This window comes from Pseudopodoces humilis, chromosome 13, assembly GCF_049639895.1.
Source record: "Pseudopodoces humilis isolate 2021_Gansu_Grassland_sample_001 chromosome 13, ASM4963989v1, whole genome shotgun sequence".
Classification (NCBI taxonomy): Eukaryota; Metazoa; Chordata; class Aves; order Passeriformes; family Paridae; genus Pseudopodoces; species Pseudopodoces humilis.
This window is the reverse complement of record NC_142212.1, coordinates 20,532,701-20,546,863: the sequence shown is the minus strand read 5'-3', so window position 1 is coordinate 20,546,863 and position 14,163 is coordinate 20,532,701. Positions and strand designations below refer to the sequence as shown.

The window sequence follows — 14,163 nt, the reverse complement described above, 5'->3', positions numbered from 1 at the left end:
TTTGCTCAGGCCATGAGCCCTTTCAGCACCTTGATCTGGGGGCCTTGGTTAGAGAACATGAGCAGAAGTGAGGTGCAGCAGGCTGTCCCTGCTTGGTCCAAGCCTGTCTGGTGTATCAACTCCTGGAGTTCTGCTGTTTTTACCTGCAGGTATTGCCCAACAGTTCCAGAAATCTCTCCTGAAGCATTATTCTCTTCCAGGCCTCCAGCAACAGGGAATCTTCAGAGTCCCTGGCTCCCAGGTGGAAGTCAATGACATCAAGAACTCGTTTGAGAGAGGTGTGTAGCTGGGGTGAGCAGGTACAGCAGGATGTCCTGCCTGAGCAGGGATCCTTGCTGGGAGGTGGTGTGTGCTGGGTGCATTAGCCATGGTGTAAAGCCTGTGGTAAAGCCATTTCTGCTATGAGACACAAGCAGGTTTTATCACTTCTGGGTTTCTGTGTCGTGTCTCTGGCAGTAGTGAGGAGTCACCCAGGGAAGGAGTGTGAGAAGTAGGGGTATGTGCAGAGGTCTTTTCCACGGTCATTAAATCACAAAAGCATAAAAGAGTTTGCTGGGGATCCTTGATTCCTGCAACAGTCTGCCAAGGGAGGTGCAGCATTCCCCCCTGGACCTGGTGCCAGTGCTGGCTGTGGAGGTCTCACCAGTGAATCTGTTGGGAAAATCACTCAGGATGCCAGGCCAGTGAGAAAGGGAAAGCAGTCCTTCTGTCCTGAGTGGAGGGGAGCTGTGACAGGGACAGTCCTGCTGGGAATAGTGACCCTTAATCCTTCAGCAGCATTGGAAGGATCAGGATGAAGGTGGATGGGCCAATGGATAAGGCAGTGTTAGGATTGTCAAAGGGTAGAGGATTTGCACATCCAATTTAAGATTAATTAGCATCCAAATCTTGGGGGCACTGAGATCCTTTCACAGATTTAAGTCAGTACAGAGCTATCCAGAACCACTGGGTCCATTCCAGAGGTGCAGTTGTATCCTCCAGCCAAGCCTGTCCTCTCAGGCTCTCACTCACTGTCGTTCAGACCTCCTCAGCTTTCCGGGCTGGTGCTGGAAATGCAAAAAATGAGCTGAGCTGGAAATGGTGAAGGAGAAACAACCAATATAATCCTTGTCCTCAGGAAAGGTTTGAAATCCCCCAGTAAAAAACTGGTTTTCAGGAAAAATCAACATTGCAAATTGCACATGAGGAGGGTTTCTGAACCCTGGGAAATTTGGGTATTCCACTAAATGAGGAAAACCACTTGTGTTGGTCCAGCTTGATGGTGATGATGCCTTTTCTCTGGGCAGGTGAAGACCCCCTTGCTGATGATCAGAATGAAAGAGACATTAACTCAGTGGCTGGAGTCTTGAAGCTGTATTTCCGAGGACTGGAAAACCCGCTCTTTCCTAAGGAAAGGTTTCAAGATTTGATATCTACTATAAGTAAGTACATGTGGCAGCTCTTTGTGGAGAAGTGGGTGGGATGAGAGAAGCCCTGAATGGGGGCAGGTGCACCTGAGCTTGCAGACAGGGGTTTCTGCTCTGGGGAGGGTGGCACGTGGGCAGGGGGAGCTGTTGGGATGTCAGGAGTGTGCACCGGCAGCACTGCGGGGACAGAGAGGGGAAATGACTTCTCTGGGGGGAACAAAGGAGGCAAAATGAGCTTGATGTTTCAGAGGTGATGGAAGTGCTGCCCATTTTGGCTACAGGTTACAGGAGAGATGCTGGGGTTGTTTGGGGTTGGGGTGTCTCAGCTGTAGGGGCACCAGTGGGGGAACTGCTCAAGGTCTTGTCTCGGCTTCACTGCCCACGGTGCTTTCACCCCTTCTGAGTGTGCATGTTCATAACTGCTGGGGTCTAGTGATGCTGAGGTGATACCTGGAGGGCACTATGGGCTTGTTCCAGAGCAGAAGAATGTGTTCTGATTTCTCAAGAACAGTTGTTTTATGTGGTAGATTTAGGAAATTCAGTTTTGATGTGTAAAGCAGCACAGCACACGTGAGACAGACAAAGGGAGTTGGTTCTGTACCAGTTCCATGCCCTGGACAAGGATTTGCAGTTTGGCTTGTGCTTTCTCTGGCTGCCCTCCACAGGGGCTGCAGAGCTGGGAGCCTTAGGGCACAGCCTGGGAGAAGGGGATGGGTCCCCTCCAGTGCCAGAATGTTCTTGGTGACATGGCTGCCTGTGTGCTTGCAGATAGGCTTGTGTTTGACACAGCCCTAGTTCATGCTAATTTGCATGATTTATTAAGCTTTTGGGAGTTTTTTTGCAGACATTGTCTGTTAATTTTCTGGGTGCTATTCTCTTATCTCTCTTTATTTTTCCAATTTTAACAAGAATCTTCATTTTCCTCGTCTTTCTCTTCCTGGTGCTCTTGCAACCTTTTGATTAAGGACAGATTTTAAATAAATTGAAGTGCTTTGTTCCTGTTACAAAGATGACCTGAAGTACAGCTGACTGGGCCACATAAACACACATAAACACAGGCTGCACATATGGTGTCCCAGACTCATCAGGGTGGAAAAGGTTTCCTTTTGCTCTTGGGGAGCTGGGGATTTATGTGGAAGCTCCTCAAAGGCACAAGGGCAATAGACAGGTCAAAAGGCACTTTGCAGAGTCCACATGGGGCTGGCCTTGTGTGTGCAGTGGTGATGGGTACCCTCTTGATTCCTGAGTTGTGCCCAGTTGAAACATTCTGCTAAGTGAGAAAGGCAAGTGCTTTGAGAGTTTGTTCCTCTGGGTGTCACAGCAGATATCTGTTGTCATAGGGTTTTATCCAGTTTGTATTTAGTTGGTTTTTTTTTTAAACAAATATACTCTTATGTAAAACCAAACTGAAGAAGTGGAGAACCCAGCAGGCAATAATGGGATCAATCAGATGGAAAATTTTCCCATGTGAAATACTATAAAGCTATGCATCTTGGAATTCAGGACAGATTTTGTTCAAAATTTTGATTAAATGGCAGCCTAGCTACATGTTGTCAGTGAATTTTATTGTGATTATCAAATGGCATAGTTTGAGCCAGAACAAGACTTCAGTGTGATCCACCTGCTCCAGAAAAGCTCTGGTGCTTGTCCTCTGCTTCCTGTGAAACAGCAGCCACGGGATTAACTCTGTACAGAATACAGGGCTGGCTTAAAGGCAGGACAGCCCTGAGTAACCCCCCTTCCCCTGGGAGGGAGCAGGTGTCCGATGGCAGCTCTGAGCTCTGCACTCCTGTGGAGAGCAGTGAATCTCAAAGTATTGACTCAGCACTGGTTCAGCTAACCTATTTCCTAGGAATTTCTAATTCCTATTCAGAGCAGTAGGAGACAGGAGTGGATGGGCTCTGAAGGATCCAGTGCATAACTCAGAAGGGTAACCTGAATAAGAACCTCATTTAAAAATCTGCCCTAGAAAATCAAGCAGCGCTCTGTTTTCAGTGCCACATTGACTCAGGCTTTTGAGGAACAGAGGAGTTGTTGAGGAATGAAATGAATAATGCATAAACATTTCTTTTAAAAATAAGCCCATGGAAATGTCTTTATTTGCTGTTGGTACTGCATCTGAACATTAGAGTTCCCTGCTGGAGCAGCAGTGTCCCCCATTCTCTTCCTGCATCTCAGTACCAAGCTCACGGATGACCTCTGGAGACAGGCTTTTGTTTTCCTCGCTTACTGGGCCACTAGATCTGGAACAAGTCCCTCTGGTGCTGAGCTGTCTGGTCCTGAAAAGGTTTTTAAAGATGTGCTTTCTATCTATGTGTTCCAGAAATTGAGAACCCTGCAGAGAGAGTGCACCAGATCCAGCAGATCATTGTCACTCTGCCTCGGGCTGTCATCGTGGTCATGAGATACCTCTTTGCTTTCCTTAACCAGTGAGTCTGTTTTCCTGCTTCACCAAGTTCCTCCTTGCTGTCCCTTTTGCCCGGGCTTTGCTGCATGAGCCCTCTGTGGTGTTGCCATGGGCAGCTGTGCTTTGGTTGTTGCCCAGCCTGGTGGCTGTGTGCCTGGGAGGGGCAGCCCGGGGCGCTGGGCTGTGCTGGCAGCTGTTCCCAGCCAGGAACGGCAGCTCCCTCACTCGTGTGCTTGCAGCTTGTCACAGTACAGTGATGAGAACATGATGGATCCCTACAACCTGGCCATCTGCTTCGGGCCCACGCTGATGCACATTCCTGACGGGCAGGATCCGGTGTCCTGCCAGGCCCATGTCAATGAGGTCATCAAAACCATCATCATTCACCACGAGGGCATCTTCCCCAGCCACCGAGAGCTGGAAGGGCCTGTCTACGAGAAGTGCATGACCGGAGGGGAGGAGTACTGGTGAGCTCTGCAGGGTTCCTGCCTACAAACACCTTCATCAGGCCAAGAGGCTCTTGCACACTGAAGCATTTGATTTAATCTTACCAGTCAAAACAGACAGTTTCACCAGGTGTTTCATTTTCTTGTGCTGACTCACAAGTTATAAACCTTGGTAAAAAACATCAGAGGAAACTTTTTTCCAGTGCAAATACTAATACTGAGGAAAATTTTTTGAGCTGCATCTCCACAGAAGTGTGTTCAGCAAAACAGAATTTTAGGTAAATTCTATCCAAATTCCTACTAGGCTGGAAATTTTGAGTAAGGACCCATAGTTCCATCATAATTTTCTGGTTGGATGAAATCCTTTGGCCCAAGGTTAACCCAAACCTTCCAGTTCCCTTTGTTGCTGGAATTCTAACCAAGCATTTAGGTCTGGGTTTAACAAACCAAGATCAGTAACGGACTTGAACTGATTTTCTACAAGTTTCATCCATTTCTGAGACCTCACCATGCCTGATACTACTCACGTGCCACCCTCCTTCCTGGTGCAGCAGAGGAGCAAGAGCTCACTGTGAATTAGGGAATGGGACATTTAACTTGGTTATTATTAACTTTGTGTTAATTTTGCCAAACTCTGCTAAAGACACAAGAGCCAGCAGAATGTGACATTCTGGGCCTGGTGACCATGGTGTGTCTGCTGTTCTCTGTTTGGGATCTGCTGTGATTAGAAATCATAGCATCAGAGAATCACGAATTACAGAATTAGTTAGGCTGGGAAAGACCTCCAAGACTGAGTCCAACCTTTGACCAAACACCACCTTGTCACCTAGACACGTCCAGTTGTTTGTTGTACACCTCCAGAGGTGGGGGCTCCAGCACCCCGGGCAGCATTAGGTGTGCTGGGTGCTTTGGTGTCATTCTCTGTGTGACACCGCTGTGTTCTCTGCAGTGACAGCCCGCACAGCGAGCCGGGCACCATCGATGAGGTGGACCACGACAACGGGACAGAGCCACACACCAGCGACGATGGTGAGCAGGACATGAGCAGGGGCTGGCTCTGTGCAGCAGAGCTGTGCTTGCAGGAGAGCAGCAAGCACTGCAGGGCAGAGGCTGCACGGGCTGGCTGCTGGCAGAGCTGGGCTGGGCTGGAGCAGGAGGCAGAGCTGGGCTGGGCTGGGCTGGAGCAGGAGGCAGAGCTGGGATGGAGCAGGAGCAGGAGGCAGAGCTGGGATGGGCTGGAGCAGGAGGCAGAGCTGGGATGGAACAGGAGCAGGAGGCAGAGCTGGGATGGGCTGGAGCAGGAGGCAGAGCTGGGATGGAACAGGAGCAGGAGGCAGAGCTGGGATGGGCTGGAGCAGGAGGCAGAGCTGGGATGGGCTGGAGCAGGAGGCAGAGCTGGGATGGAGCAGGAGCAGGAGGCAGCCCTGGGCTTCCCACGTGCCAGCAGCACGAGCTGCGAGGCTGGAGTTTGGGAAATGCCGCTGGCACTGCTGTGGGACAGGGAACCAAGGCAGGGCTTGCTGTGTTGGAAGGTCCCTGGGGTGCTGAGCACCTTCTGCCTCTGACAGCTGCTGCTGCCCTGGCTGTGTCCTGCCTTGGCAGAACACATCTGCCTTGTGAGGCTGCACGGAGGAGGAAGGGATCACCTGGAACATGGGGTGAGCCTGGGTGGCTCCAGGCACAGGGAAGGGCACACGAGGCCAGGTAGCTCCAGGCACAGGGAAGGGCACAGGGAAGACTGGGTAGCTCCAGGCACAGGGAAGGGTACAGGGAAAGCTGGGTGGCTCCGGGCACAGGGAAGGGCACATAGGGCTGGGCAGCTCCAGGCTTGCTCTCAGCTCGAGGCAGGAGCCCACAGGCCTGGCAAAGGGAGGCAAAGGAGCTGCTGTGCAGCCAATTTCACACTTGGGTGGCCACATTAATGGCTCTGATTGGGTTTTCCTAGTGATTAACTGTGGTGCCAAGTGTAGAGCAGAGGAGTGGCTGTATTTTGTGGGTTTACATATTCCCTCTCCCCCTTGCCCTGCATACACCCCGTGGTGGTAGCCCAGCATTGTGTCAGGGCTGTGGCAGGAGCCCTCCTGGCTCTGTTTCCTCCAGAACACTCGGTATTGATCCCCCTGTAGTGGTCCCACACACTCTGCCCTCATGTGGGGTTGCTTAAGGTGGGGAAGATGAATTTGCTGAAGTGGCCTGGCCTGTCCCAGGTGGGGCTGGAATGGGGCAAGGGTCAGATGCATCATCACCCGTGTCCTCCTTTGGTGTCCCCTCCTCCATGTGGGTTTGGTCCCTGAGCAGTGTGGGGTCACACTCTGATGGCTGCTGAGCCCACAGTCAGTGACGAGGCAGAGCAAGGTTCCATGTTTAATGAGAATGAGGCAGATCTGGAGGAACTGGCCAGGCTTGCCCTGTTTTGCTTTGTAATTTTCTGTCTGCCCGTCTCCAGGTGGGGATTGAAAGGCTCCACTGTCTCAGATCATCAGGGCACGTTAATGCTCCAGCAGTGGCAGGGGTGGCTGGGGAGTGGCAGCAGTCTGTCACCCAAGGGAGGCTGGGTCACTGTGGAATGAGGAGAGAGACACTGTTGCTGCTTTGCAGTTGTTTGCAATGGTTCCTTTAGGATTCAGTGTTCCCCAGCTGGAAACAGATGTGTGTAGGAGCCAGGCTCTTTCACAGGTGCCATTGGGTGCCCCAGCAGCTCCTGCTGTCACTCCCTTGGCCAGAGGCTTAGAGGACCCTGGTGTGCTCATGACCTTCCCAAGTGCAGTTCTGCCTCAGCCCTCCTGTGTTTTGTGCCCTGAGCTCCCAGTTTGTGAGTCATGGGTGTTTGGTAGAGCTCACATTAGGAAAAGTGGGGAACAGTGAAGCAGAGTGCTGCAGATGGCACAGTGCAGAGCAGCTGCCTGGCTGGAAATGGTATCCTTATTTCCATGGGGATCCCCAGAGGGGCATTAGTTGCTCATCAATAATTCAGGCCAAACTGTCTCCAGGATGAGGAGGGGAAGAGAAGGTAAGTGGGGTTTGATTGCAGCATCTGACACTGCTTTGACAAAATCTCAGGCTGGAGGATAATGGGGTTCTGTAACCAAAGGTGGAAAATGGGAATGTGGGTGAGAATGCCGTATGCACAGAGAGAGATTGCTGCTGCTCCCCATCTGTTTTGGAGCTGTTTGCAGTTGCTGATAGTTTGTGAGTCTGAGAGAGGTCCCAGAAAGCCTGGAGAAACAGGAATTGATGAGTCTGAAAACAAGAAGGCTTGTGCTCAGTGTGAGGTGCTCTGGGGACGGGCAGCAGCACTGGTGCTCTGGTGAGGTGGCTCTGGAGGCTTCAGCCTCCCTTGTGTGGCTGAACTGAGCTGCTCTCTCGCTGTGCCTCTCTCCTGTGCAGAGGTGGAGCAGATCGAAGCCATAGCCAAGTTTGACTACATTGGACGATCTCCACGGGAGCTCTCCTTCAAGAAAGGGGCCTCGCTCCTGCTGTACCATCGGGCATCGGAGGACTGGTGGGAAGGGAGACACAACGGGGTGGATGGGCTCATTCCCCACCAGTACATCGTGGTGCAAGACATGTGAGTAAAGTGAGGGTTGTTAAAATCATATACTTGCACAAGGTCCACTTGAGTCACCTGAAATAATCAGTTGGTTTTGCTGAGGTTTAATGACTTTGGTGAGAAGTCTGGGCCTGTTCATTTATCCCTCTCAATGTATTGGCTCCATTTATTTCACATTTGGACTGATAAAGACCAGTACTAAACACTGTACCTCAGTGTACCTGGACCCCATCTCTCATTGACTCCCCAGTGTGGTGTGACTCAGCCTTACCTGGATTGTTGGGTGCTCACCTGGGCTGTGAGCAGATCCCAGGGCCCTTTGCTGCTTCTCTTACAAGTGCTGTATCTGGAGTCATCAGTGGCAGCCACATCAGGGGATGGGGAGGCGGGTGTGCACTGTTCCCAAGGGAAGTGGTGGCCTTGGTGCAGCTCCTTGTTAACAAAGCTTGGAGCTGCTGAAGTGCTGATGTTCAGATTGATGTGGCACCAGGAATGAATGGCACAGCCCTGTCACTGCTGAGGTTTGCTTTCCCTAGGGATGACGCCTTCTCCGACAGCCTGAGCCAGAAGGCCGACAGTGAGGCGAGCAGCGGGCCACTGCTGGATGATAAAGCCTCCTCCAAGAATGACATCCAGTCACCCACAGATCATATCATGGACTATGGCTTTGGGGGAGTGATGGGCAGGTAACTCCCATATTCCTGTCACTGGAGGTGGTTGCTGTCACAGGTGTGGGCAGTTGGTGCGTGGGGTAGGGCAGGATGGGAGGGAAAGCTCTAGTAAGCACTGCAGGGGATTTTATGTGCATTGCTAATGGGGATTTAACATTTACAGAAGATACAGTGGGGCCCTGAGCAGCCTGGGATAGTGGAGGTGTCCCTGCCCATGGCAGGGGGTTGAAACAAGATGAACTTTGAGGTTCCTTCCAACCCAAACTACTCCTACAATTTGATGCTGTCCCTTTCTTGGTGCTGGCTAAGATATTTGTCTTCTCTCTTGTGTGAGCCTTCTGAAGCCAGAAGGAATTTGGTGTGAGCTGAGCTCGGGGCTGAGGGGTGTGGTGGGGCTGGCAGATGCTGACCTGCTGTCGTGCTGTGTTCTGTGCAGAGTGAGGTTGAGGTCTGATGGTGCAGCCATCCCCCGGCGCCGCAGCGGGGGGGACACCCACAGCCCGCCCCGAGGGATGGGGCCTGGCATGGACACCCCTCCTCGAGCAGCAGCCTGCCCCAGCAGCCCCCACAAGATCCCCCTCAACAGGGGCAGGATGGAGAGTCCCGAGAAGCGCAGGATGGCGACGTTCGGCAGCGCGGGCAGCATCAATTTCCCAGACAGGAAGGCCCTGGCTGACAGCCACCCACTGAGATCGACCTGTGGATCCACCCGGCACAGCAGCCTGGGAGATCAGAAATCCCTGGAAGCAGAAGCTCTTGCTGAGGTCAGAGGGCTGGGAAGGGACCAAGGGGCTGAAGGGGAGCTGGGGGCACTGGGGAGTGCCTGGAGCCCCCTCACCCCCGGCGCTGTTACAGTGCCGCTGTCACTCCCAGCTCTCTTGGCTTGTTCTTGTAAAAGGTGCTCACCCTGCTGATGTGAATTTTCACCTTGAAGCCTGTGGGGCTGCTGGGCTTGGGAGTCCGGAGGCTTCTCTGGGAGAGTATTTTCACTCATCATCTTAGGAGCTTAATAGAATGAACTGGTGCTAACTTGAGAGTTATTTCCCTTCAGCTGATCCTTTGAACATTACCTGAGGCTCACTGAGCATTTTGTAGGTGTTATAAAATTAAGGGCCTGTCTTCACCAGGACAGCATTAACTAGAGTGACTTTCCAAACAATTGACTCTAGTGCCTTAAATTGCTTCTCTGATGGTCTTGCTGAGTTAGTGGCCTTATTAAGTTAAGGTGGATTTAAGCAAAGGCAGACTAGGACCTCTCCATTTGTGCAGGAGACCCCAGCACTGCAGCTGTAGGCAGTAGCTGTTTCCCTGGATCACCTTCTGGGGGATCCCTGTGGGCAGATTGTGGGGCCTGGAGTGAGGGGCTGGAGCCAATCTCTCCTCAGCTGCCTCAGGCCTTGTTGCTGCCTCTCGTATATCCACGGCGAGCTGCTGTTGTGCCACTCACTCCATAAACGTCCCTGTGTGTGTCCCTGCCACGTGCCATCGTCCTGTGAGCACAGGGACAGCAGAGGCCCCATGCATCCAGCAGAGGCTGCGGGGCCTCTTTTGTGAGGAAAAGCCAGCCCCAGTGCCGTGGGAGAGCTGTGTGAGCAGGCTGGTGCTCACCCCATCACTCCTGGTGTTCACCCCATCACTCCTGGTGTTCACCCCATCACTCCTGGTGTTCACCCCGTCACTCCTGGTGTTCACCCTGTCACTCCTGGTGCTCACCCCGTCACTCCTGGTGTTCACCCCATCACTCCTGGTGCTCACCCCGTCACTCCTGGTGTTCACCCCATCACTCCTGGTGTTCACCCCGTCACTCCTGGTGCTCACCCCGTCACTCCTGGTGCTCACCCCGTCACTCCTGGTGCTCACCCCGTCACTCCTGGTGCTCACCCCGTCACTCCTGGTGCTCACCCCGTCACTCCTGGTGCTCACCCCATCACTCCTGGTGCTCACCCCGTCACTCCTGGTGCTCACCCCGTCACTCCTGGTGCTCACCCCGTCACTCCTGGTGCTCACCCCGTCACTCCTGGTGCTCCTTCATGCCCTTTGGAGCTGGTGACCGAGCTCCTGCTAACCTGGGGAGCACAGGGCACCCTTGGTTTGGGCTTCACGCTTCTCCCAAAGCTCCTGTTTTCCCTGGGAGCTCTCAGATCAGAGGTCCCCTGTGCAGATGCTCATGCCAGGGTGGTGGTGTGGAGCGCAGGAGTGCAGGTGGTGCTGTGGCACAGCGCTGACGCTCCTTTGGCATTCACAGCACATCGAGAAGACCATGAGCACGGCGCTGAACGAGCTGCGGGAGCTGGAGAGGCAGAACACGGCCAAGCAGGCGCCCGACGTGGTGCTGGACACGCTGGAGCCCATGAAGAACCCCCCGATGGGTGCCGCCAACTCGGAGCCGGCCAGCCCCCTGCACACCATCCTGATCCGGGACCCCGACGCGGCCATGCGGCGCAGCAGCAGCTCCACCACCGAGATGATGACCACCTTCAAGCCGGCGCTGTCGGCCCGGCTGGCCGGGGCGCAGCTGCGGCCGCCGCCCATGCGGCCGGTGCGGCCGGTGGTGCAGCACCGCTCCAGCAGCAGCAGCAGCTCGGGGGTGGGCAGCCCCGCCGTCACCCCCACCGAGAAGCTCTTCCCCAGCAGCTCGGCAGACAAATCGGGCACCATGTAGGCTGGGCACGGGGACCGCGGCAGGAGCGGGGCGGGCGCGGGGAGCCTCGCCGGGCGGGCACGGGCTCGGAGCCCTGCTGGGGAGCCTCTGTGGGAGGAAACACGCGTGGGGCCCGGGCCTGGTGCTGTACATACGTGTGTGTGTATGTACATAGGTGTGCGCGCACCCCATCCATGCAGAAACGCTTCCCGAGCTTGCAGTCCTACGGCAGGAGGAGATGGCAGGTCTACGTGTTGGCACTGGAGAACTCACTCGGTGTAGAAGTATATAGTAGAAACAAAGTGTACAGAATTCAGTGACTTTTAAAAACAGTAGATTTACCTCAGAAACTGGCTCTGAAATGTCCTCTCTTGAGACAGTGGGTTGGTCTGGGTTTCCAAGGCCGTCTGTGTGCACCTGGAAGCCCACACTGCAGCAGCTGTGCGTCAAGCAATACAAGGCCATCCTAGAATTTATTTTCTGTACCTCTTGGCATCAAAAAAACAAAAGGGATGGGAATACAGTGGGGTCCGTTCACTGCTGGGCTGTGGAGGAGAGCTGGAAATCCATACATTGACCGTGTGTGTCCGACCAGCTGGAGTTTTTCCAGTCCTGAATCCTGAGATGTCTTCATGTGCCCGTGGTGCCCCAGCAGCAGGGACAAAGCGAGGTGTGTGCCACGGATGGGAATGGAGTGAGTGCCATGAGTGGAACAGAGGGAGGTGTGTGCCACACCCTGTGCAGGAGGAGGACTCTGCGCTGCACCCCGACCGTGGAATGCTGCTGCTCTGCAACTTTTCAGGGTGAACAAGGACTAGTGACCAAACCTGTGGTAAAGCATGGAGTAACTTACAGTTTGGAGTCTTCGTCTCCCTTTCCCCTTTCTTTTCCTTTTTTTTTGTTTAAATCCAAACCCAACCCAATGGTCTCTGAAGAATCAGGCCTGAGCAGTGAGGAGGGGTCTCGGGTCAGAGTGGTTGTCCTGCATGAGAAGCATGAGCCGTGTTTGACCGCATCAGATGCAAAACTGATCTGATGGGTGACACTTTGCACTTTCTGTACTGTACCATACAATACAACTGTTTGAGTTTATGCAAAGGAATCTACATTTTTGTCTTACCCAGAGGAAAAGATAGGCAGAAGGCTGGGGATTGCATGGTCCTGTGTGATAATCCAGACTCCTCTGTAAGCACTGAATCCAGGATGCTCCGTGCTTCTCCTGCAGCTTTTCCTTGTACAGATTTCCATGCAATGCCCCATGGTTTGATTTGGCACTTCCCCATGGCCACATGCTAATGTCTCCTAATGTTCATCCTTCCTCCCTGCTATCTCTGATCCTGCTGCTCTGTGCCTGGGCAAAGACACCTGCAGGCCCTCCTGACTCACCCAGCAGCCACCCACCCTGCCTGGGGCTTTGCTTTGTCCCCCCCTTCGTCTTCCTCATCTCTCCAGCACTGCTGTGGACCCCAGGCCAAGCAGCCTGACTTCCAGGAGGCAGTGGAGGCCCTGAGCAGGGTGGCAGAACCTGTCAGTCCTGCAGTGATTTGTGGGGAGCTCACAGCTCAGACTGCCTGTACATTCACACCTGAACCTCTGTACCTCCATGCTTGTACTTTCACAGCTGCACCCCCCCATAGCTGCACCCCCCATAGCTGCACCCCCCATAGCTGCACCCCCCATAGCTGCACCCCCCATAGCTGCACCCCTACAGCTGCACCCCTACAGCTGCACCCCTACAGCTGCACCACCCCATAGCTGCACCCCCATAGCTGCACCCCCATAGCTGCACCCCTACAGCTGCACCCCATAACTGCACCACCCCACAGCTGCCCCCACAGCTGCCCCTGTGTGCCAGGCACAGAGCTGATGCCACTGGGACCGGCTGGTGCCCGTCCCGTGCCCACCCCTCGTGTCCCCTCACGCCCCGCTCTGACAGCCCTGTAAATATTGCTGTACTTGCTTAACTGCTCGAAAGTAACTGTTAACCTGTAAACTGTACAAAAATAGGCTAAAATTAGATAAAGCCGATGCCACTCAACAAATCTTTGCACTTAGTAGGTAGCTCAATGTAAAAATAAACCCAGTAATAATAATAGTAATCCCGAAGGGAAGCGAAGCCGCCGGCACCCCTCGCAGAGCCCGTGGGGAGCAGCTCTGCCCATGTCCCTCCCTGTCACTCTGGCAGGGCAGACGGTGTGTGTGCTTGTCTGTGAACGTCCTCAGCGTTTGTAATGACCACAATTGGTTCATGTTGGTGTTTATTTCTCCATCATCCCCCTTTCCTGGCACAGCCCCTGGCCACTGCGCAGCCTGGCGCAGCGGCTGCAGATGTTCAGCCAGGCTGGGCTGGTCAGGGACCTGTGCTGGGGAAGGAAGGACCCATTTGGCACGAGTGCTGTGTATCCATTGCCAATAATTATTACTTTTGTTTCCATTTAGTTCCTGGAGAACGTTTACTTTGCCAGTTTTCTGTTTTTTATATGCTTTCTGAGATGACTTGAGAGCAAACCCATCTTCATTAGGGGTTTTATTTCCTCCCTTCTTTTCACCATACGGTACAAATTCCAGTGTCTTTCTATTAAATTATTACCTTTCATTTTCCTTTGTTTTGTTTTGTTGTGGGTTTTTAATACAATTGTTTTCTTATCTTTAAGTGCCTTTTTGAGCACCAAAACAAATGGTTGGAGTTCAGGCCTGGGGGCTGTGCACACATGGGTTTGTCTGGGCAGTTGTGTTGTGCTGGGGTGATTGTTTTTAAAGTCCTTCCATTTTTCTGTTTAATGAGAAGGGAACCAAGACTTTTTGTTGGAGAATAAACTCCCCCTTTGTAATATGGTATTCCAAGTGTAGTTTTAACTACTGTAAATTTAAGGGAAGAAATGTATTTTTCTGTAAGCGAACTTGGCACAAAATTGAACCACATACATTGTAGGAGCATCATAACTGGACCTCACTCACGGTTTGTGAGTGACTGACTCCAATCCTCGGTCCCTCCCTGAGGGCACAGACTGTGTGTGGGCTTCAGAGTTCACAGAACTTCTG

At 53.0% G+C, this 14,163-nt stretch overlaps 1 protein-coding gene across 3 annotated transcripts in view; it reads left to right on the top strand.

Moving 5' to 3' along the window:
- The window catches only part of SRGAP3 (SLIT-ROBO Rho GTPase activating protein 3), a 74,926-nt gene extending 61,204 nt beyond the window's left edge, over positions 1–13,722 (top strand). For 2 of the 3 annotated variants that reach the window (XM_014251525.2, XM_005521957.3), the window contains exons 14-22: positions 201–278; positions 1,287–1,421; positions 3,730–3,835; positions 4,053–4,280; positions 5,209–5,288; positions 7,647–7,827; positions 8,346–8,495; positions 8,917–9,244; positions 10,726–13,722. In XM_014251525.2, coding sequence (XP_014107000.1) covers positions 201–278; positions 1,287–1,421; positions 3,730–3,835; positions 4,053–4,280; positions 5,209–5,288; positions 7,647–7,827; positions 8,346–8,495; positions 8,917–9,244; positions 10,726–11,142 — 1,703 coding nt within the window. In that variant the 3' untranslated portion in view covers positions 11,143–13,722. Of the gene's footprint in view, positions 1–200; positions 279–1,286; positions 1,422–3,729; positions 3,836–4,052; positions 4,281–5,208; positions 5,289–7,646; positions 7,828–8,345; positions 8,500–8,916; positions 9,245–10,725 lie in introns of those variants that run through there. The other variant, XM_088061713.1, reaches the window with a different exon arrangement.
- Positions 13,723–14,163: the final 441 nt, after the last annotated feature.